This window comes from Accipiter gentilis, chromosome Z, assembly GCF_929443795.1.
Source record: "Accipiter gentilis chromosome Z, bAccGen1.1, whole genome shotgun sequence".
NCBI classification, from domain to species: Eukaryota; Metazoa; Chordata; class Aves; order Accipitriformes; family Accipitridae; genus Astur; species Astur gentilis.
In genome coordinates this window covers 52,633,235-52,655,928 of record NC_064919.1, presented here as the reverse complement: position 1 = coordinate 52,655,928, position 22,694 = coordinate 52,633,235, and the positions used below count along the sequence as shown (strand labels likewise).

Here is a 22,694-nt window from a genome sequence, read left to right as displayed (position 1 = left end):
CTGTGGGTTTGGTTTTTTGTTTTAGTTTGCTTTCTTATGAAGGGTCTCTCCCCGCAAATTAAAGATCCCACCTTTTTGTTTCTATCCCAAAAAAAAAGGAAAAAAAAACCCCCAACAACCAACAAAGGGGAAAAAGCACCTGGTGTTTCTTTCATTAAAAAAGAAAAGAAAAAGATTATATATATATGTATATTTTTATATATATATATATATATATATAAAGGGAGACTGTATATGGCAGTTCAGATGTGGTGGGCCCTCTCTGAGAGCTGGCATTATGCTGTGTCCATCCTTGAACTAATCTACTGAAGTGAAAGGAATGTTTTTATGCAGATTGGGGTTCTGACTGTGCCGGTTTCGGCTACGGACAGAGGAGAACATCATGTTGCACCCAGGGACTTTGCATTTGTGCATTTCTCGCAAGTGCACTGTTTTATAGTGCACTCTGAGGGTTCCCTTGTTGCTGTACATTTTGTGGCAAATGTTACACATTATCCCACCGTTGCTCACCGAAACACTGTTGAACATGAGGGATCCTGGGACATCGGTGCCCATACCTACAGCTAAGGCAGGGGCATCTGCCTTGTGGGCAGATTCCCCGCTGTCACTTGCCCCATCAACGTCGTCCAGGAGAATGCCCTCATCGCTTCCTGCATCAGATTCTCTTGAGGAATGGATACTGCTGCTGGACTGGATGCTGGAGGTGGTGCTCAGGTCTAGGACCATATAGTCTTCTGACATGCCCCTGCCGTACCCATTCATATGGGAATCCTCAGTACCAGCAGGTGAGGAGGTGTCTTCCCTTATGTCGAGCCCCATCTGATGCTGAGCGCCATATATCTTCACCAAAAATTCATCACGGAGGTCCTTACTAAGAGAAGGCTGTGAGGTGTCCAGGCCCATGTCATCCAGTTCTTTGGTCAACAGTTTACGGTGCAGGTTTATGTTAGCACTGTGTCTGGGAAAGGAAGAGGGAAGGGAAAAAAGGAAAAATGTACAGTATTTTTGATTAAACATACAGTCATCAAGCACCAAATCCAAATTCTGATTTATCAATGATTTATCATTAAAATAACCCCTATCCATGTTTCTTGGAAAATTCAGTCTTGTTGTAAGTGAACAAATTGCAACATAAAACCAAAACAAAACAAGCAAATTAACCACCCCCATATTGTTTTTCTTTTCAGCTGCTGCTCCTCAACATTAGTCCCCAGCAGCAGCTATAGCCCTTTTATTTGACATTTACAAACTAATAAATTGCACTAGCAGAAAATGCAAAATGCTCTTCTTGGTTCCTGAATCCCTGCTGCCCTTGCCTTGCTTCAAGAGAAAATATTATTAATATTTGGAGTATCTCTGTGTGTTTGTGTCTATGTCTATCTCTAGATCCATATCCTTATAAATTTATATATACATACATACATATAAATATAGTTTATATATATATATGTACTCAGATAACTGTGTAAGTGTAATATAGGAGAAAAAAATAATGGTAACTGAATGATACATAGTCAGAGGTCCTGATTCTGATAATTTAATTCTGGTATAAAGGGATTCAGAATCGGGCCAAATCAAGATGGAGATGACTTGCAAGGGTTTAGGAGAACGAGTCTCTGAAACCTACATGTAAGTTTCTGAAAATCTTAGCCAAAGTCACTGGTTCCATCATTCTGGGAGGGCACTTCCACTGCTCCTTGTACTCTTCCCAGTACTGTGTCTGATGCATTGCTGACTGACACAAGCAGTGTAATTTCCAGTAAAAAAAAAACTTGCTAATGGCAATGAGAATTTTGCCCCAAATCAATCAAAACACTTAAGCACGGGCTTTGGTTTAGGTATGTGCTGAAGTTACTGTGGGTGCTCAAGAGACACTGGAAAAGCTGTCACTGACGTCAGTGGTCTTTGGACCAGATCCCAAGAGCTGCAAGTTAAAATATTCTCAAGTGTTTTACAGGATCTGGGCCTTTGTTCTCAAGAAAGCAAGCTCTACATTTGCAATCAGTGTAAGCCTTTGTGTTAGCAACTGTGTAAAACAGCCTATTATTTTAAATACTATATTCTACTCTCCACTTTTGACATTGGCTTTATTCATCCATTGCAGTAGAACCTCACTGATTTGCAGCAGTATCAGGAAACCCTCTTTGAAAAACTGCATTTTCTGAATTAACAATGGAACTGACAAACGTAACAGACATCAAAGACCTCTGACCACAGAACATGCTTGTTTTGTTGAAGTGCTTGATAATAAGAAATCAGTATAAAGTTTTCAGTATTAGAAAACTTTAGGGTTCAGTATTCAGAATGTGCACCATTGCTGAGGAAACAACAAATATTTATTCAGTTTCTTTGGAGGGTGACTGGATTTTCAAGTCATTAAAAAAAGAATTAGCGAAGTTCTACTGCGTAACATTCTTTGCAAGCTAAGGACCCAAACCCGCAATTTACAACATGCAGACTCACCAGTCTGTCTGCCCATTATAAATTGCAGATCAGAGCCCAAATGTAGGAGGGAAAAGAAAGAGGCGGGGAGGGGTGGGGTGGGGGGTGGGGGTGGGGGGTGGGGGGGAGAGAGAGAGAAAGAGAGAGTTTTAACATAGGAATACTTTAATTTGCAAAAAAGCACTAGGTATAAAACTGGCATGGGAAGACATAACAATGATCAAATATTTTACAGACATTCAGGTCCTAGAGTAACAAAAAAGGAGAAGGGGAACAATAGCTATTAGCAGTATTTCCTTATTGGAAGCTTTTATTTCAAGAAACCCTTTCAAACATACCTCTCAACCAGCTGAAGTCCCAAACATGGTACAGCAATACAATGCAGATAAAGAAGGAAAATGCAAATGTAGGAATATTAAATTGATGTGCAGTTAATTTCTGTAATTTTCTATCACTTACTTCACAAGTCATCTATCTGTTGCACATAACTTATGGGAATAAATAAAGAAAACAGCAATAGAAGCGATCCATCCCACTCACCTGCACATGCAGGTAACTGTTCTCTGACATAAAACTGATACTGAACTGCAGTTTAATTGAATCATGTCTGCTTGGGATGCAATTATTCCAGTAAGGGGGGGGGGGGGGGGGGGTCCAGAATGGAAAATTTCTCTCCTAATGAGAGACAGTTGAGAGGTATGGGCAAGGGTGGAAAAAAGTGGAGAGTATTCCTTGTTTTTCTCCCACATGGGAAATACTCCTTTCACACAAGCAAGTATAGCACCATTGCTTTTTTTGAGGCGCAGAAGTGTAATTATGCATATCCCCACACTGCACTTAGGAAGGCTGAGCTTACCTTGTGATAAGATCAGCTTTCTAATCTTTTGCTAAATTGAGATCACAAAAGAGAGAGAGAGAGAGAGAAAAGAGAGGAGAAAAGAGAAAGAAAGGGGGAGGGGGAGGAGAGAGAGAGAGAACAAATTCACATTCCAATCCAGACATATCTGGTTTTAAAAAAAGACAAAAGAAAATAATATCTGAAACCAATAAAATACAGACTTTAAAAAAAGTCTTGACTGTGAAACTGGTTTTTGTCAGCTGTAATCTCACTTATACTGTTGTCCTGACGGATACTGACTCAACCACACAATATGAAAAACATAAAGCAAATTAATCAAAGCATATTCACAGCATCCCATTATCATCCACAAATGAGTTCTGAACAGATGCATGCAGTGTGCACATACATGAATGATAAACAGTAGTACTGACAGTACCTTGCCTTCCTGGTGTCAGATGGCATACAACTCCACATAAAGTTGCTAAGTGCAGTACAGGAAACGCTTACTGTGAAGGCCTGTCCACACTGACCAGTGTTATTACATGACCACAAAAGCACATTTGTGCTTATCATCATAGCGCTTAAGTAAGAACTACTCATGTGCTCATGTGTTTACTTCTTCTGATTTCTCCCCCTCTCTCCCCTCCTCACTCCCCTGGTATGGGAATTTGCTGCAGTGTACAAACTAGTCAGGATAACTGTAACTGTAGTTTCCATGCATTTGCACTTACTATTTCCTTGGTTTGCTGCTGAGAAAAACAGCAGCCAGGCATGCAGTGAAAATAACTTCAGCATCCACTGAATGAAGAGATAAGAATAAATTACCATGTTAAAGGGGGACCGCTGAGCCCCAGATGGACAGAGGCCACTCTGAGAAAGACCAGTGTAAGGATGCAAACCCTACTGATGCTCTGATAAGAAGAGATGCCTCCTTTATTCAATTCTCACTTAGAGCAGTGGCAATCAGTAATCTAGTTAAAGTATGTACCAGCCCATAATATCTGTCAGGCAAACGATGTGCAGAAATGTGTGGACCAGTTCTGGCACTCTGCTCAGTAGTGTCCCTTTTCCGCTGTCAGCAGTACTGTTGGATTCTCCTAATATAATTACATTGACTTTTATTCAATTAAGTGCCATTCCTCGCTTTAAAAAAAAGCTACTTTATCAATTGATTCAGGTGTAATGCAATAATAAAGATGAACTCATGGCAGTGCATTAGCTCTGCTGTTCATAACTTCTGAACATAGAGGTTCATTCATAGCAGTCGATTTCCATTATGCAACCACAGTTCAAGAGAATTGATTCTTTTACATTCACTTGTTAATCTATTTCACTTGTGTTTAATACTGTCCCTAAATATCATATGCAAAAACATTCTGGTAGGGGTGAGAGGAAAGAATTGTGGGAAAAAGTTCATTTATTTGGACACATAAGTTTTGAAATCTTATGACAAAACCAAAGTCACAGAGGCTAAAACTTTGCTCAGAATTAAGAATATTGTGTGCTGAAGGTACTAGCAAGACACATTCCCAGTAGCTGAACGATCATTAGGGTAGGAGGGAAGGAAAAGTATGTTTTGATAGACAGACCACTCTAGAGTGCTTGGAGCCTGACCCTGCACCCCTTTCCCATCTGCTACTCAACCAAATATAGCATTGCACCCTAAGTTGCAGGCTGAGTACCCCGTGCAGGATGCTGCTTGAGCAGTGCCCTGCATAACGAAGGCGTTTCTTGGCGCTGACAGCAGCACTCCCAAGGTTTCTTTGGGAAAGATGACAAGGGAGTTCTGTGTAGGAGGAACATGCCCATGTATGTAAGGACAGCTACAAATAATGGATCCATAAGCAAAAAAATTGGAATTAAGAAAGAAGAGTATGGATAAAGGCAGACTAGAAAGAGAAGCAGTACAGACCAGGAAGTTTAAAAAGGGAGGTGTTCTGGGAAAAGGCAATCACTGGCAATTGCCTAACAGAATAGGTTCGAGTTTAGGGGCAGAAGTGAAGCATGATTTGCTATGAAGCTATGAAGACTATCATTCAGCTGGAAAGGCAGAAGAGTATGTGGCTGACAACCTGTACTCCGACCAAGTAGCTGCAAACGTCAGAGAGACATGAGAAGAAAAAAGTAGCATATTGACCAAGCCCATAATAATTTTTGTCTTGATAAATTTAGCTATTTCTTTGCTCCTCTCATCCAACGCTGGTCTTCCTTGCTTTTTTTCTTGGAAAATATACTTATTCAGCCATCTTAAATTGCTCCGGTAGTCCCCAGACCACCTTCTCCATACCAAATCGAAGTATTCCATCCTAATCCAACTACTCCTCCCCTGCTTTGTCAATCCCAAATCCTAGCATGACCTCAGCCAATGCTAGCCACCTGGTCATCTACTCCTCCCCATGGCATCTGCAGTTTCTTGCTCCAGTCGTTCTGTTCCCTGATGTGATTTACAATGCTGCTACCCCTCCTCCTCTGAATACTGCTCCCAGGTATATGTAAACAATGTTCCCTGAGTAAGCTGAGGCACAGCTTGGGCAGAGTGATTTATGCCACTGCATGAACACTGCCATCAAACAGGCAGAAAATCACAAAAAGATATGCCAAAACCAGCTGAGCTTCAGCTTGCTGTGGCTCCATTATTCCTCATACCTGAGCTAGCTAATTTAAGGCCATCTCTGGTGTCCTTTGCACTGCAGTTGCTACTGCATCTGCAGGAAAAAAACTTGAAAAACGTAAATGAATGGCAGAGGTGTATGTATGTATAGAAAACATAAAATATTTGACCTAATAAAATCCTTTGAATGACTCTGGATTAGACTGCTTATTTGTACATCGACTACCAAAATGACATTTGATCCTCACAATGGAAATATTACATAAAGACAACTGGTGAATGAAGTCTTCCAGGCAGAAATACAAGGTCGAAAAGAGCTTAACTGAAGGCATATTTCACTCAGCTCCAGTTACCAGATCTATCCCACCCTAGGCAACAAAGGATGGTGAAAAGGGTTAGTTCCAAGAATTTAAAATACTGTGTGTGCCAAAGAATGTCCAAACATCTGTTTATCTCTGTACTACATGTCATGTACTCTCAAAAACGAGCAGAGTACTTTTCGAAGATGTTTTGAGATGTACCTTGTTGTGGCAAGGAAGTTTAGCAAAGTGGTTTATTTTAGGAGGCCCAGAATTTCTACATAATTAACATTCTTCTTTCAAGTTACTATTCATGAATTAGACATATGGGCAAAAGTGTGTGGAAAGTCCTCACCAGAGTGAATTCAGCCTTCTGAATTCAATGATCTTAAGAATGGATCAGTGCTGCTGTAAGGATGATAATGATGATACATATGAAATCTGTGGTTGTGGCGAAGTGGCAAGGGTATTTCACCTCCCAACTCACCACTTCCCTGTCAGACAGGAGTAGCAGCATAATGCAGAATGCTACACCAACTACTGCAGCTCTCCGACTGTGGGCATCATCCCATTGGTGGTAGTATTTTCCTTCCCTTGTGAAGTTCACGGAAGTATTCTTCCATAATTAGAATTCATTGTCGGTTCCACCCCACCTACTACTAGCAAGCTCCTCTAGTGAGAGATGCACTATGCATCAAGAGAAGAAAGGGGATTATAAGCCTTGGAAATATGGTCAATTAAACGTACATGCCATTTACACAGTTCATAAATCCAGACTGGGTTCTCTTCAGCAGTTTCTTTCTACACTTGTCAATGAATTTGATTTTGTTAATTTACTATCCATTTGTTGGAAAGAAAAATGTAATGGCCGCTTTATTTTAGTTTATTTTTATTTTGTCAGTCTTTTTATTTCTTTTTGAAGTGAGTGAGGAGGAATTTATCAGAGAGTAGAATTTATCCTGGCACAGAAATTGGCATGAATCCTATGCATGACTCAAGGCCAACTTTGGATGCACCCGTGGCTGCAGTCCTATCTGCACTATGACAAACCTCATCTCTGATGCGCACAGCAGAGTTAGGGAATTTGGATGATAAAGCATACTCTGTTTACTTAAATTCAAGTATTTATATATATATAAATAAAAATATATATATTTATATTTTTATATATATATATATATAAACTCAAGCTACAAAACCAACTGCATGAAAAATTTGGTTGAATGTGTTGTTTGCAGTTTGGGGCAGGGCAGGCTGTTAAAAATGAAACATAAAGCATTGTTTTCTTAATTTTTCAGTGAGAGAAAAATATGATTACACTTAAGTATTAAAGGAATGAGAGAAAAAGAGAGTGAGAATGAAACAGCAGCATAGTTGTTCGGGCAGTCAGTTAGGGACCAAAGAAACCCATTTTCCAGTCCCTGATGCAGTCAGACAGAAAGGCCAAGCCAACTGATGTCCCAGTTAAATGTCCTAGGTATTGGCCCCTTGCTCCTCCTTGGCTCACTGTAAGCGACAAAGTTCCCTGATGAAAATCTCACTCGAACATCAAAGAACACTGTATTGTTCATTAAAATTCTGAAATTAATATTTTCAACATTTCCAGTTGTATCCCACCACATCCTTTCTTCCTGTTTCCAAATACAACAATATCCCAATCTCTTATACTTCAAATGTTCTGAAAATGCATGATTTGCCAAAGTAATGCCACCCAGCCCTATCATTCTAACACCGCAAGGAAATCACAGACAGGAGGTCACAGCAGGGGGCCATCAGTCTTTGGGCAGCTTTGCTTTAAGATACAGTGAGTGATCCCAGCATTAAGTAATACAATAAAATTACATTTGGAGACTTAATGCATTAGAAGTCAACATTAAATTCTTTTCTGTTAAATTCTGTTCTTTCCAAGTAATAGTAGATTATTTTTTTTTTTTTTTTTACAGAAGACAGAAACTAGTGTTGGGCTACAAAACCTGAAACCACAAAATCTTCAGCACTTTGAAGAAGGTTCTGCTACAAAATCAAAGGCCAGGACACATGTGTCTGGTGGTTTACATACAGATTGGCAAACCCCTTATTAAAGTTGGATATGGAAGTAACCACTCAGGTTGTACAGGCCCTATACAAGCTATCATCCTGCTACACTTAGTTTAAAACTAAGCTCTGTCAATCTGGTTTAAAATATCAACAACAATGAAACTTTCATCATTCCTCCCATGAACCTTTTTCCATACCTATCTTCAGCTCAATATTCAGCCTAAATTTTTACCTATAATGAAACATTAAAGCAAAGTTCTCTTTGTTTCTTTTCACCTCAAAGGCTGTCAATGAAGATTTATGGTTTTGTTTAAAAATGTCACATGATTTTAATTGCTAATACAATTTGCTAATATAGCAAAGTATTGTGGTCTTACCTCAATTTCATGTTCCTTTCCTGCTTATTTAAGCCTGAAACTCATAGAAAGGCTCAGAATATGTGAACATAACAGAAAGTAAACCCAGAATTTCATGCTTTCTCAGAATCTCTGCAGACTGAAAGTGCTGAGTTTCATGCAGCTAAAATCAAAGAACCAGAAAGTAAGACTCTGGCTAAATATAACAGTGTACATATTTATGAGAAAAGATATGGCCTTAATTCTGACATTTCTTCAAGAAGGAATCAGCAATCATTTCCCCCATTTACTGAAGAGAACCAACAATACAACAGTTCCTGAAATGTAATTAGTAATGGAAACTGTTGAAGAAATTATTTTCTCAGTTACTGTTCTAATTTTGCCACTCTCTCAGCAGTCTTTGATACAGGTTTTTTGTTTGTTCATTTGTTTCAATTAAAATAAAAAAAATCCATAAATCTAAGCAAAGATAATAAAGGTTTGAAATCCTGATCTGACCTAAATTATAAAATTCACATTTATCTGAACAGGGCCAAGGTTTCAGTCTGCGTGCTAGTGCTTCCATGTATTTCATCATGCTTAGTTTGCCTCTAAATGTTAGGGGAAAGGTAGGGATAGGGGCTAGACTTTGGAACAACAGGTGAAGACAAAATACTATACTAGCCAATGAAATCATGGCATTTCTACATGAACAGTTTGGGTAATAACATCAGTTCTTGAGGCTTTAAATTGCATAGAATCTGAAAAATATTAACCTTTCATAGGAAGAAAATCCAAAAGGTAAAATACAGTTCAGCACCTATTAAAAAAAGTAAAAAAAACAGTGCTTATTAAATGCAGGAAATAAAGGACAAGCAAGTTCTTGCAAATTAAAGATGTGGAGCCCAGTCATTTCAATCCCTTTCAATATGAAACAAATCACTCACACTGGTCACGAAGACAGCTCCCTCTACACTCAAATTATTCACTTGAAGATAAGCTCCCATCAAACTCTTTAGGGGTTTAACTAATTTACTGCACAGATACGGCACGTCTGTTGTAATAACAGGTAGGATGTATTGGGGTCGACCATTTATCAGAATTAGACTTCTTTTTTCAATTCGCAGTGAATTATGCTGCCTACACTGCTCCTCTTTCTCAGAGCTTCCCATCCCCTTACGGCCCCTAATGTGGCAGGCAAACAAAATTGACAGTCTCATCTTGTCAACAAGGGGTGATTCTCCTGAGAAGCCATTTAACTTTGCAGAGGAAGCAATGTATTAATGTGCCTGTCCCAGGAATGTTAATCATCTTCAAGCTCCCTCTAACTTTGACATGAACGAAATCACCAAATTTGTTTACTAAATGAATCGTAATATGCTAATAAGAGAGCATGACATATATGGTAAAGCCAAACAGATGGTTTGTTTACTCCACTTTGCAACTTTATAAATGTTGTAACTCTGAAGATGTTAGTGAGAATTATTGGTTTGTTGGCAGTGGCAAACATGCCTTTTGCATACTTAATCCACAGTTAGAGTCAGAAAACAATTTGTCATCGCCATGGAATGCATAAAAAATGTTAATGCAGAGATAGCATTTGGGGAGGGGCAGGATAGTCAACTGTGTGAGCAAATACTCAGGTTAGATGTGGAACTGATATCTGATGGCAATGTTTGCTACCAAATAATTTTAAATGTAAAATCTGACAGGTTCAGGATTCTTGAAAGGCCCAATAATTCAGTACATACCTGTTGAGGTGTTTAGTGAGACGGTCCTTATGGTGTGAACAGAATTACACTTTCACAACAGCTGTGTGTGCTCAGAAGCATCGAGGTCATGTCGCACCCTTAATACATTACTATTGTTGTCCATTAAAGATCAAAAGATATTACAAACAAAAAGCACAACCACTGGCATACTTGCCAAAGGTACTCAGAAATGACCAAAATTGTGTTGCAACACTTCAACCTCTCACTTTACTAGCTGCCTGGAAGCAAAACAGACTCATTACAAAATAGCCAGCACTCTTGTCTAATATCCGGACTGGTTGAAAAAATTTAGAATAAGAAGAATTATCTGACGGAATATTTCCTAAGTGAACTAACTCAGTGTAGCAATGTTACATGCACGAGAAGGTCATCATATGTACAACAAAGTCCTTTGATGGAAATTATGGGTGCTCAGCACCATTGCCAATCAGTCCAACTGCCATAAGCTGTTTCTACAATCTACACCTGCTCTACAGAAAAGTTTATCCCTGTGCAGGTGATTCACACAAGGCCCTGCACAGCAGTCATGCATTAGGTCCTCATCTGCCGTGTGTTTAAGTATTTTGCTGATCCTTCACGCAAGGTGTATTTCCCCTTAAGAGGTACTGAGGCAACATCCAAGTAGAATCTGTTGCCAAACTGCATGAATTAACATTTCTTTTCAAACCTAAATCATCTAAATATTACATGATCCCAGTTTTGTAATCAGAAGTTTTCGTTCTTCATTTTATTTTATTATTACAACAGCTATGTAAATGTGATAAATGCAAGATTTTATGCAATCAGTCCCTTCAGTTATGCATCCCACTCATGAATTTTACTGTTTCAAGTTTCAGTAAACGCAAAAAAGATAAAGCTCAATCAGAACAGCTAGCTTCCCCCAATTCTGCTTTGAAACCAATTCTTTTCTCCCAAATATTGATGCACAGCAACACATTATCTCATGCTTTGCTTAGAAGGTTCATAGACTCTTTATTGATTGCATTGTAAGTTCAAATTCATAATAAACCCTCAGATCCAGGGATAGTTTTGTATGATTTCATGTTCCACAGCAAATATGTAAACCATTTTGTTTGGTCACAACGCAATGGTAATTCTTATTCCCACTGCTTTGTTTTTCTAAAAATGCTGGTTTTACTTATATAATACCAGTGGAACTATAAAACCAAATATGATGTGGCACTTCAACAGGGTTCTTCTATTAGTAATTTTACATTACTAAATAAGTACCTCTTTCAGGTCAACTGATAGCTGATTATCCTATAACCTCCCTTCACTGATGCCTCAACTCCTCAGCAATTTCAATTCTCCGAGATTCTTCCATACATACTATTGTCAGCAGTTATTAAATTCTCAACTTTTTACCCATACACAAGAGACTGTGCAAAGATATCTAAGGGAAGTATGAGTTTAGCTTGCTGTCCAAGGATTATTTTGGAAGAAACATTAGCGGCTGTCCCAGCCTGGCGCTTATATCTCATTTGAAACATCTACTCATTCCTGACCAACAAAGAAAATTTCAATAAAGTACTTTTACTGGTTTAACAGCAGTGAGCTCCTGGGATTGTCAAAGTGCTCAGTCTTTTCCGAGGAGAGAAGGAATCAGCAGCTCAAATATAATTAACCTTCCATTCTCAATGCAAACTGCCACGCATAGGAGCTCTGCAGTCTATTAGTGAAGTTATAACGGCCAACAGGCAGAGGCAAAATTGGTCAAAAAGTTGGCTGCTGCTGTCATATTTTTAGAATTATGATTAATGACACTAATAATGTGGATGATTACTGATATGTGTATCTCCTGCAGTTTATCATATTGCACTGGCTGCCTACGTCCACAATAAACATGATGCTATCATTTACCTCTTTATTGAAGGCAATCCTTCTCTTGAAGGAGCACATTCTAATTACTTTGTAATGTTTTATGTCTTAAACATTTTGCAGCTCTGGACCTAGCCAACTGCTTCATGTCTACCATTGATTAATTACAGAATGTTTAATCAAAATTTAGAACCTAATGCAGTCATTTATGAGAGTGCTGCAGTGCCAAGATTGTTAGGCTGCCGTCCCAAGCTTGGAGAGTGCTGGGTTCAAATTAAATCCCAGAAATGTGGAAGATGCCAAAGATTTTACCTTGAGTGGTTTGAGTTTAAAATCTTACTTCAGTTCATGAATGACAGGCACCCACCCAAAATGACAGGTCTTTCTTATGCATGTATGTGTTCTTGCGTGTTCCTATTACATTTTTCTTCTTTAAATGTCTTCATGTTCCCCTTTATGCCATTGTTGCTGCAGTTGCTGCTCAGCTCTTTCACAAGCCTTCCTTGCTGCTAGAGCTCTTGCAAACACCAGTCAAGAGAGTGTAGTTTTGAAGTGGTTAAACAAGTGAAAAATAATTTGCAGGGACAAATACATAAGTTTTTTTTTAATGTGGATTTTTATGGTACTGTCATACAACCATTCACCGTTGAAGTTAAGTGTTTTTTTAATACCATTACTGAACTGCTGAAATGGATGCTAATATAGCTTGGAGTGCTAATGTCAAATTCTGGTAATAAAAAAGACAGACTGCTGAATGAAATAATTTCAAGTAAAAAATAGAACAAAAGTGCTCTCACTCTCGCTCTCCACTTTTATTGAATTGGGACTGACTGAGCCAATTGCTTTAGAAGTCTGTAAAACACAATTACTAGTGAGCTGACTGACCCAGCAGTGCCCCTTCTGTGACAGAACAGACTAAAACGGCTGCAGAATTAGTGCTGCTCCCCTATCTGGCTATCAGACCTGAGAAACATCCAGCATAGGTTCTGTTATCCTTCCGGCCAGGGCCTGCCTCCTCTCCTCATGAAATCTTGATTCTCAGTCTTGCATAATATATCATCTGTGCGCATCTTCTTCTTGAAACAAGGGCTCATTTACCTTTTCTGAGTGGGAATCCAAGTTCTCTTTCTAGCCATTGTATTTTTAGATCTTTATCTACCAACACAGCTATATATAGGTCTTTCTTTCAGTACACGCATTCACAGACACACAGGCACATATATACATGTTTGGGCTATTTTTATTTCCACATTTTGTGCATTAAACACAAAAGTACAGTGTAAGATTTATGGGCAGCAAAATTAACTATGTCCCATTTGTATTTTCAGTTGTACGTGGCTGAAGTGTAATTGCTTTTTTATTTTGGCATAACAAAGAAAAGGAGACAGAGAGGGAGAGAAAGGAAGGAAGAGGGAGAGAAAGCAAAAAAACGTATTGAACTGGAAGCAGGCAATACTTTTCCCTAGTTAATAAAATAAGCAATAAAGTTTGTAAAGCACTAGATTCGAAATCAGTAACATTGGAAAGAACAAATTATAAAACTTATAATTTACAGCTTATGTTTCAGACTCATGTAGTTTGACACGGACATACAGCTTAGGGCTTTTATTTTCCCTTTCTCTTCTAAAGAATAGTAAAAACAAAGTGATGGCAAAAATTATCTTACTACAATTCCATCCTTTCTTTCTTTCCCCCTGTTCTCCCCCATGCAAAAGGAACCACTTTACATTTATACACAACGCCAACAAAGTCCTGCAATCCTTTCGGTTTTATGACAGTGTACATTTTTGGCAAATCGAAACCTCCTTCATTTCTCTTCCAGGTCCATTTATATGAAGCTTGCAGGTGCCTTATGGCAAAAATGTTAAATTATTTCTTAGACAGATCTTTTTAAGTAATGCTTTTTAGGGCAAGCTTAAATGCAAAATGAGCTCTTAATTAAAAAAGAAAGGAAAACTTGCTTAGCACAAGGCAAACTGCTCAGTTAAAAGATGTTGCTGGGAAGTAGGAAGCACTACTAAAAGCCTTAGATTTTCTTTAGAAGTGATGGGGTCAAAACTTCTGTTAGGAAATATCCAGTGTTTGCCATTAAAAGGTCAACATGTGAAGAGCCATAAGTGGTATCGCACCTGAGATATCCCTGTGTTACCTCAGGTTCCAACAGACCATCCAAGGTATCTCTAGTGTCATTGGGAATGTTTTAGAGTACCTGCTGGATGTGAATGAGTGGTTTCTATTATAGTACCTACAGCATAACATCACGAATACTGGTATATGATGTGTGGCACAGCTGGCCATCTTTCCTGAAGAGAGTCAAAGGACAGAAGACTGTGAGTACTGCAGGAGAGGATTAAGGGGTAGTGAAAAGCCACGCACAGTGTCTTGCAGTGCAGTTGCAGTGCCTATAGAGTACATAGTCTCTCTTTGACACTGTTGAGTATTTAACTCTCATTGATAACTCTACATCTCTTCCTTCAGGATTGCCCTTAGATAAGAAGCCAGCAGTCTGGTTATCCTCCTCCTTAACTGTTACTAGTTGCACAGTATAGTCCTGCAGTTATGGGCTCTACTTTATGAATTCACTATTACTCCCTGTCATATTTGCTAAACACTAGCAACTTGTATAACCATGAAAACATGTCCCAGATTTAGAGAGGCTGGGGTTGGGGTTTTCTTTTCCCCAGGGCCTATATATTTTTGAGTAACGTCTTTTTACTAAGACATATTCCAGTGCAAAACACTGCCGCCTCACCTGTTTGTTGCAAACCCACCTTCAGGTCGGTGCCTCAGACATCAGTGGCTACAGCAAAAGGCTCCCTGTAATTCTCAACTAATCTATCTGGGTCCACTAGCCAAGACCAACATTGTCAAAAAACAAAGGAATAGGAACCCAAATGAGCTTTGTTTTACTATACTGATTGCCTGCTACATAATTCCACTTCAAAAAATACCCTGTGACCTCACAAACCCTAGGAATGACTGTATCTTTGGGATGAGGCCAACTGTGGACAATGTCTACCTCTGTCTAGATATACTGACAGGACTGGCACGCTATCCTCCAAAACAGCGTTGTAGCTATTTGGAGTCATCTACACCTGGTAAATTTTTCCCCTTCTGGGTTATTTTTTTTTTTCTAGGTAATTTCCAGGACTTGCCTCAGCAGTTTTCTTCCTTACTTTCAGGTAAACTTTAATTCAGATATGCCTCAGCACAGTCACTCAGTTCATGATCTAATGAATGAAATGGCTCAAGTCTAGGGGGATGAGCAACAGCACCATTAAGGGGAGAAGAAAATGGCCTCATCTACAAGTAATCTCTGGTTAGGTGATAAGATCTGATGTAAAGTTTGCCTCTTCGGGTGACAGTTTATCTTCTCAGATAGACAAGAACTGCTGACAAATGAATGTATCATGTATGACGGCATTTACGTGCCTACTTACTGTCTCTCTCCTTCATCGAGAACTGTAACTCCAAAGCGCAGTAAACACACAGCTATTCCTGCCACAGATGTGTCGCCCCCCCCCCACCCCACCCCCCTGCCCCTGCTTTCATTATTTCTCACCAGTACTACATCTCTCAGGTTGCAGTGTCTTGTTCCATTTTCACACATCCATTTTGGGAGTAGTGCCCTGGTGCTGTCTTTTACCTGCAAAGTACAGCTTCCTCCGCTGTAGCAGAAATCTTACAGTCTTCTGCTGTTATGTTTAAAAGAACAACTAGAGCCTTTCTCTGCAGGAACTAACGTAGGTAGATGTTTTGTTTACTCCACTTCCAAAAGACTCTAGACAAGATGGGACGTCTCTGTATATGGGGAACAGCTTTACATTTACTCAGATAAGTGGAAAATACTCAATTTTCTCCCACTCTCTGGAGAAGAGTTTTGGTTCTTCCAGTTATTTCCTAGAAACCTAGAGGTAACCAGGATATTATGAATAAGCATACATGTTCCCAGTCCTGTCTTCCCAAATAATCTCTTTCACTTAACATAAAACACAGAACCTGAGCAGGAAACTTGGACAAAACAAGTTAAACATTTACACTATTTGTCACAACGCATACCAGGGGAAAATACTGCTCAATGCATGTTTTGCTTTTGGCTAGTATTTTCAATGTTTTATTTATGCTTACCACCCATCTTAATCCTGGTGTAGCAGTTAATTTAAATAAACTTTTCAAGTCACTGAAAAGTCCTTGACTTATTTTGCAGGCTGACACAAAAATGGATGTCCTGCACTGCACAAGAAACTGTACTCTCACTCTCAAAGTGATACCATTTTGTGTACCAAAAGAAACAAGAAGGCAGCAGATGATAATTTTAAAAAACAACCACCACCTCCAACTCGAATGCAAACCAAATGGATAGGTGCGGTTGGAAAAGACCTTCCTCCACACCAGAGCTGATCCTGTAATCTTTACTTACATAAGAAGCCTCTTCAGAGCTTGTTTTATTTTATTTCTTTTCTTTTGAATAAATAAAAAAATCTTATGAAGAAATTAGTTCTATGCATTCTAGTTTTAATTCTGCTTCTCTTACTCACTTTGGTGAGTATGCAATATGACAGGCAGTCTGTGTTCAACATGACTACTCATGAAAGAGTTTAGCTCTGTGTTACGGGTGGCACAAAATGTTTCTTTATGATCCAGGTTCTCTTGGGTAAGGAAGAGTTATGTGAACATTAGCAATAACACACATCTTAGTGACTCTGCAAGAGAAAACCTAATGGTTCATACAATTGTATTGGATATGCAGCTAGTCTCCTCATGAACTGCATCATGTCCAGTAACAGTAGTATAGGTGTAAATATGTTTATATTTAAAAAAAAATGTGTAAAATAGCCCTTTTGCCTCTTGACAAATGGCTCATCAAACACCTAATGTCTTAAAACCTGGTTTCCTTGTTCTTATTGGAGGAAATTCAAGCTGTATATGACAGCTAATTATATTAGGGGAAATACAGTAATAGTTATCATGGACTGGCGTGAAATACCTTATTTCTTGGAGCTATCTGTTCCTAGAATTGAGTGCATTTATAGAAAATAATTCTCTAAAAAGTTACCCGTACAAGATTCCAAGCATAGTAGAATGATGAAAAAAATGGGTGCTGCTTTGCCAAGGAGGTGATAACAGGAGGCAGATAGCAGCTTTCTCACATCTTCACCTCCCTTGATTATATATGCAGTGGGTCCTCATAGGTAACTGATGTTAATTTATTCAAGCATACCTGTACAGGGCTGAAAGTCAGGTAACCAGACAAAAAGTATGTCTCTGCTTTTTTCAATACAGCTACCCAGAGGCCTACATCCGCACAAATTTAGTTCTGGAGACATCAGCAGGTTTTAATAAACCACCTACAGATGTCTCGCTCCACACAAATCAAGGAGTTTACATGTTTAAATCTGGACTGATTTAACTAGCAATCAAGTGGTATGATCACACTTGGCACCAATAGTTGCCTTATATTTACTTATAAGTCACCCTGAGCAGATATTATTTTTGTTTTTAAATTTATTCATGGGGCTCAATCACCCTTCCCATCTTGTGGAACACACACACACTCACTTTATGAGAAAATTTAAAGAAAAAAAATGAGCAATTAATAGTGCTACTTTCGTAGCAGAAAGACAAAGGGAAAAGTTCTTGCTTTTGTCCTGCGAACAGGTACACTGAGAATTAATTTATTTTGTATACATTGTGAGAAAGGAAAATGTGGTAACATACTGTTACGAATCCTGTGTCCTACAGATTTTAATAGTGCCAGTACTGAGGTGAACAGGGATTTAGCATGCACTAAGGCTGACAAAGAAGATGGCTGTATTTTTCCTTAAGATCTGACAGTAGCTTCTCAACAAGACTTACTGAAGTCTGATGGTCCACCCGCCACCTGTTTCGTCAGTGTTTTTGACCACAAAATTCTTGGCTCTTAAAGTGAGAGCCAGAAATGAAGCCAACTGCTCTAAGCTTCACCTTCCAGACCTTCACCTCTGCATGTGCTCTCCAACACAGACTCTTAGATGAAACTTTGGCATTGCTGTCCTCTTTGGACAGGAAATAACTACTCCCCTCTCCCATCCGCATGGCTCATCCACAGCTCAGGATCATTCCCTGAGCAGCTGTACCTCAGTGCTGACTTCAAGGACCAACTACACCTCTCTCTTTGTAGGGCAAAGTCAGTACCTGCTGGGGCAGGACTCACAGATGAGGCTGGGAAGCAGACCCCAGGGGAATCTCACCACTGGGGCCACCGGCCCTTTCCCCTCACTCACAGGACAGACCTCCTCTGACTGCAGAGAGAATTCACTTTACAAGGATAATTCTTTCCATTCAAGTGCACAGTTCTCACAGATACTTATTTTCTTCCCTTCTCTCTCTTTTCCATCTAAAAAATTATTTGGAAAAGATGTCTTTCTATTCAAAAGGAGGCTTACGACATTGCTTCTGACCATTGACATATTCCTATTTATTCTTCATTGCCTTCCTGCAACAAGATGTAGCCTGAACATCTTGCCTTTAGAAGAAAGGACATCTTAAGTAAATCCAGAAACAGAAATGGATGAACAGCTAATTCAGGGAGTGGCTGTTGAAGAATGGAAGAAAAAGTGGTTTTCACAAGTGTAGTGTTTCCAGAAAGACAGAAAGACTTTTCTGGGGAAAAGATCAAAGATACAGGTATGTACAGGGTTGATTTGATGGGTGATGTTACTTGTAACTCAGAAGGTGATGAAAAAAGGCCCTTCTAAAAAAATCTAGGCTCAGTGGAGATTGACTACTCAAAAACAATCCTTTCTAATTTTTAGAAGGGAAAACAGAATTACTAGGTCACTGACAGTAAGGGCCAGTACTCTGCTTCACTTTCCTCTGCCTTCTGTTGAAAAAAATATGTGTCAGTTGGGAGTCTCGAATCTTCTGGTTATCTTGACCCTGCTTTACAACGAATAGCAGTGTTTAGCCAAAGATCTCAGAAGATATTCCACCCTTTCTGGCAGAAGGATATTTATACAGGAGTTGACCTTGGCACAAATGATGTAGGAATGGTGAAGCTGGATTTAGTCAACCCTTAACATGAATTGCTACAGGATGGATTCCACAATGGACGGTTGCATCTGTGACATGGATAAAAACCCCTCCTTAAGTCAAAGCAGCGCTGCATTTGCTCCTGACATGATCTGCTGTCTCTGGTAACCAGCAGTTTGTTTCACAGCCCCACCCTTGCAAAGCCCATTTTACAACAGCTATACCCACTGTCAACAATTTGGAGTTTTGTTTATGGACAGGACAGGGGGAATATAGTCAAACCTTTGGTTAACTAGAATTGCATTGGAAAAGGTCTTAAAATATATCAGATGCCTCTTAAAGTAAGGAAAAGGATCAGCCAATGTTATTTATCTCCATGTAAGCTTGTATTTTCTTTTAGAACATAACTAGAGTTATGAGTTTTAGACCTCTAACTTGTTATAATAGGATTAATACTATTAATACAATACTAGTAAAATGATTAATAAAATTACTAAAAATAAAGACTTCACAAGACTCTATAAGCTATGAGATAGCTAGAACTCTGATTTCATTAAGAAGGTAGTAATGAATTATTTCATTTTTACTTTCAAAGCAAAGAAATTCTAAGCTTCTCTAGCTAGTCAAAGATTATGTGTCTCAGAACACAAGCAAATCACACAGACTTTTCATAAGGTGCCCAAAATGGGACACCAATACCGGACAAATATCCAGGAATTATTATTGTGTGCTTTAGGTAGCTATTTCTTATTTCTTGTACAGTAACTAATGGCAAAATGCTTCTGAGCTTTTAATGGAAATTGATTTAAGTGACCAGAAGTTCTCACTTTGCAATGCTATTAATTTAGTTATCCAGTTATCTTTGAGGTGCTCTCCATAATCTGAAGAGCTAGAAACTGTATGCTTAGGTAACGACTCTCTCTAAAATAAATGTACATATTCAAAACGAGTATCAGCAAAAAATGAAAACAAATCAAATGGAAAAATCTTTAGGGCAATTAAACTGTTTTCCAAAAAAAAAAAAAAAAAAGAGACAATATATCAATTTAACTTTTACTTCCTAACTTTATTTTAAAAAAGCCTTATTTTTTGAGGAAATATAAGAAAACAATGTTTAAAATGTTTAACTTAAATCTTTCATCCACTTTCTTTTATATGCTGTACATATGTTTTCATTTCTGCACATTCCTAGGCATTGCACTTCTGGATAAGAATGGCTAGCCCAGTGAAGTTTTGAAGATGTTTCTTGCTCAAGTATCTGAAAGACTAATCAAGAACCATGACAGCATTGGTCCTTCTAAGGCATTTCCAGACTACTGTTGCAAAGCAGGAGTGCTAATGAACTTAAACAAACATTAAACCTGAATGGGCACACAAACTGTACCATATCTTTGAATTTTGAGTAAACACTCTTAAATCTTTGCAATTAAAGGATATAATATGCCTAAGCATTTCTTTTGTCCCAAGTACAACACATAACTGAAACAGATTCTGACTGTTACCAGTGGAATGATACAAAAAAGCTGTCTCAAAATGATATGTAAATAATAATTTTATTTTTAAATATGCCACCTGCGTTTTAAGTTCCTGAATCAGATTTTTATTTTATGGCTTGCTTTCAATAAGGTTAATAGAAGTATCCTACATAGTTCATGAAATATGTTCAAAATGTGCCCTTTTTTACTGTTCTTGTCTCAGAAATATGTTACGTATGTCATCACAGTCATCTCTTTCTTAGAACATGTAAATCTTTACTATGCTAACTTTAGTATTAGCATGGTTTATCAGTGGATTCCTACTGAAATGTAATACATGGCATGAAGTTCCAAATCCTAAAGCTAGCCACTTCTTACTTCACATGCTCTATGCAAAGCTGTTTTGCTTAGTAGGTGACTGACTTTTTATAATTCACTTGAGGAAACACTAACCAAGCTATATTCTTGACTAACAAACCTTTGCAGTTTCAGGAACTGAAACGGGTTGCACACGTCTAAACTCAGCATAGATTATGCCACTGACTCACATGCTTCCCTTGCCAAATGCAAGTATCATAAAAGTTATCAGGATACCCTGAGAAGGGAGTCTTAATTTAGTTTCACCTTCTTCATGTCCAGTGGTTTCATCCTACTGAAATGCAAACTTTTTAGATTGTCCTTCTTAGCCATTTTGAACTTGTATTCTTATGGGCGCTCCTATTTTTGTTTAGTGGGTTTCATAAATGGTAACAGAAGACATGAGATATTTGGGGACTGGACTTTCCATCAAAATAGTGAATTTTGGCTCCTCAGTATCCTCAACACTAACTTGCTTTCATTTTATATGACATGATATATTCACTTTCAAATCACATCAATTTCAATGAAAAAAAAAGAAAAAAAAAAAAAAGAGGAGCTGTGTGTGAAATGTTTAGCTAGGTTTAATTTCCTTCCTGTGTCTGCTGAATTTTTACAACATAATGAAAATATATGAAACACAAGTAAAGGAAAAGAGACAACCCAATCTCACCATCATTCCATGAACCAGAGAGATTTTGTTATGTGACAATATGATCATCATCACATGCGAGAGCTTTTATCCACAAATATAAAATAACTGTGTTATCCTACCACCTTGACAAATTCCATTTATATTACATTTTCCTCAGGAGTGAAAAAGAATAGTGTATAAAAAATCCCCAAACCTAAGAGTTTAAGGACCAGCTGCTTCTGTTTAAGCCCAACTGTTTCAGTATTGATGCAGCATAGCTAAGGCATGATGTCATCTGAAGGGCCAGCAGAATATACCCTGGTTGATCTTAAAAATATGTAGGGGTCTAGCCTCTCCTTTCTGAGTGTGCATAATTCCCATTAGTGGGGAAGGGAGTTGTTCACATGAAGAAAAGAAGATAAAGTAGACTGAATGACCATAGTGGATAGAGAGGTGTATAAATTCTACCAAAGAAAGAGACAAGTATTTTCTTAATATTTACTTGTTCTTGCTACAACATAGTTTTTAAAACTGAAGAGAAGAAAGAATAATCTTCTAATGCCTCCTGTTTGCTTTTGTATGACCCTATGGGGATGGAAATCATTCTTTTATTCCAGTCCTTCCATTCTCTTTCTCCATCCATTCATCCAACTGTCCATCCACCCCTTCCCCTGCTTCCTACTTCTATGGTTTGATATGCATGCATGGAGATATTTGTATTGTATATAATTTAATATATATTTAATAGAAGCTTTTTTTGTTTTAAAAGGTGCAGGAGAAGAAAATAAATGTAATAAAAGCTTCAGCTTATAAACAGAAGTACAATACACATGTTCACAGGCACACAGAAAGAATAATGACATTTATTATCTAGCCAGTCACTTAAAAGGATGGCACAATATATACTATTCCAAATGCCAAGCAACAATGAAAATCTTAAAGTGATAAAACTCTTTCAATGTCATGGGAACACGACTGTCACTTGTCATTACTGTGCATCTCTCTATTTCTTCATATATCCTAAACTGCCTATTCTTACATAATTCAACACATTCAATAATG

At 38.3% G+C, this 22,694-nt stretch overlaps 1 protein-coding gene across 1 annotated transcript in view; it reads right to left on the bottom strand.

Moving 5' to 3' along the window:
• Positions 1 to 254: 254 nt before the first annotated feature.
• BNC2 (basonuclin 2) overlaps positions 255 to 22,694 on the bottom strand; it is a 329,075-nt gene continuing 306,635 nt past the window's right edge. The window contains exon 6 of the mRNA XM_049795150.1: positions 255 to 958. Within this exon, the coding sequence (XP_049651107.1) occupies positions 298 to 958 (661 nt within the window). The 3' untranslated portion in view covers positions 255 to 297. The remainder of the gene's footprint in view (positions 959 to 22,694) is intronic.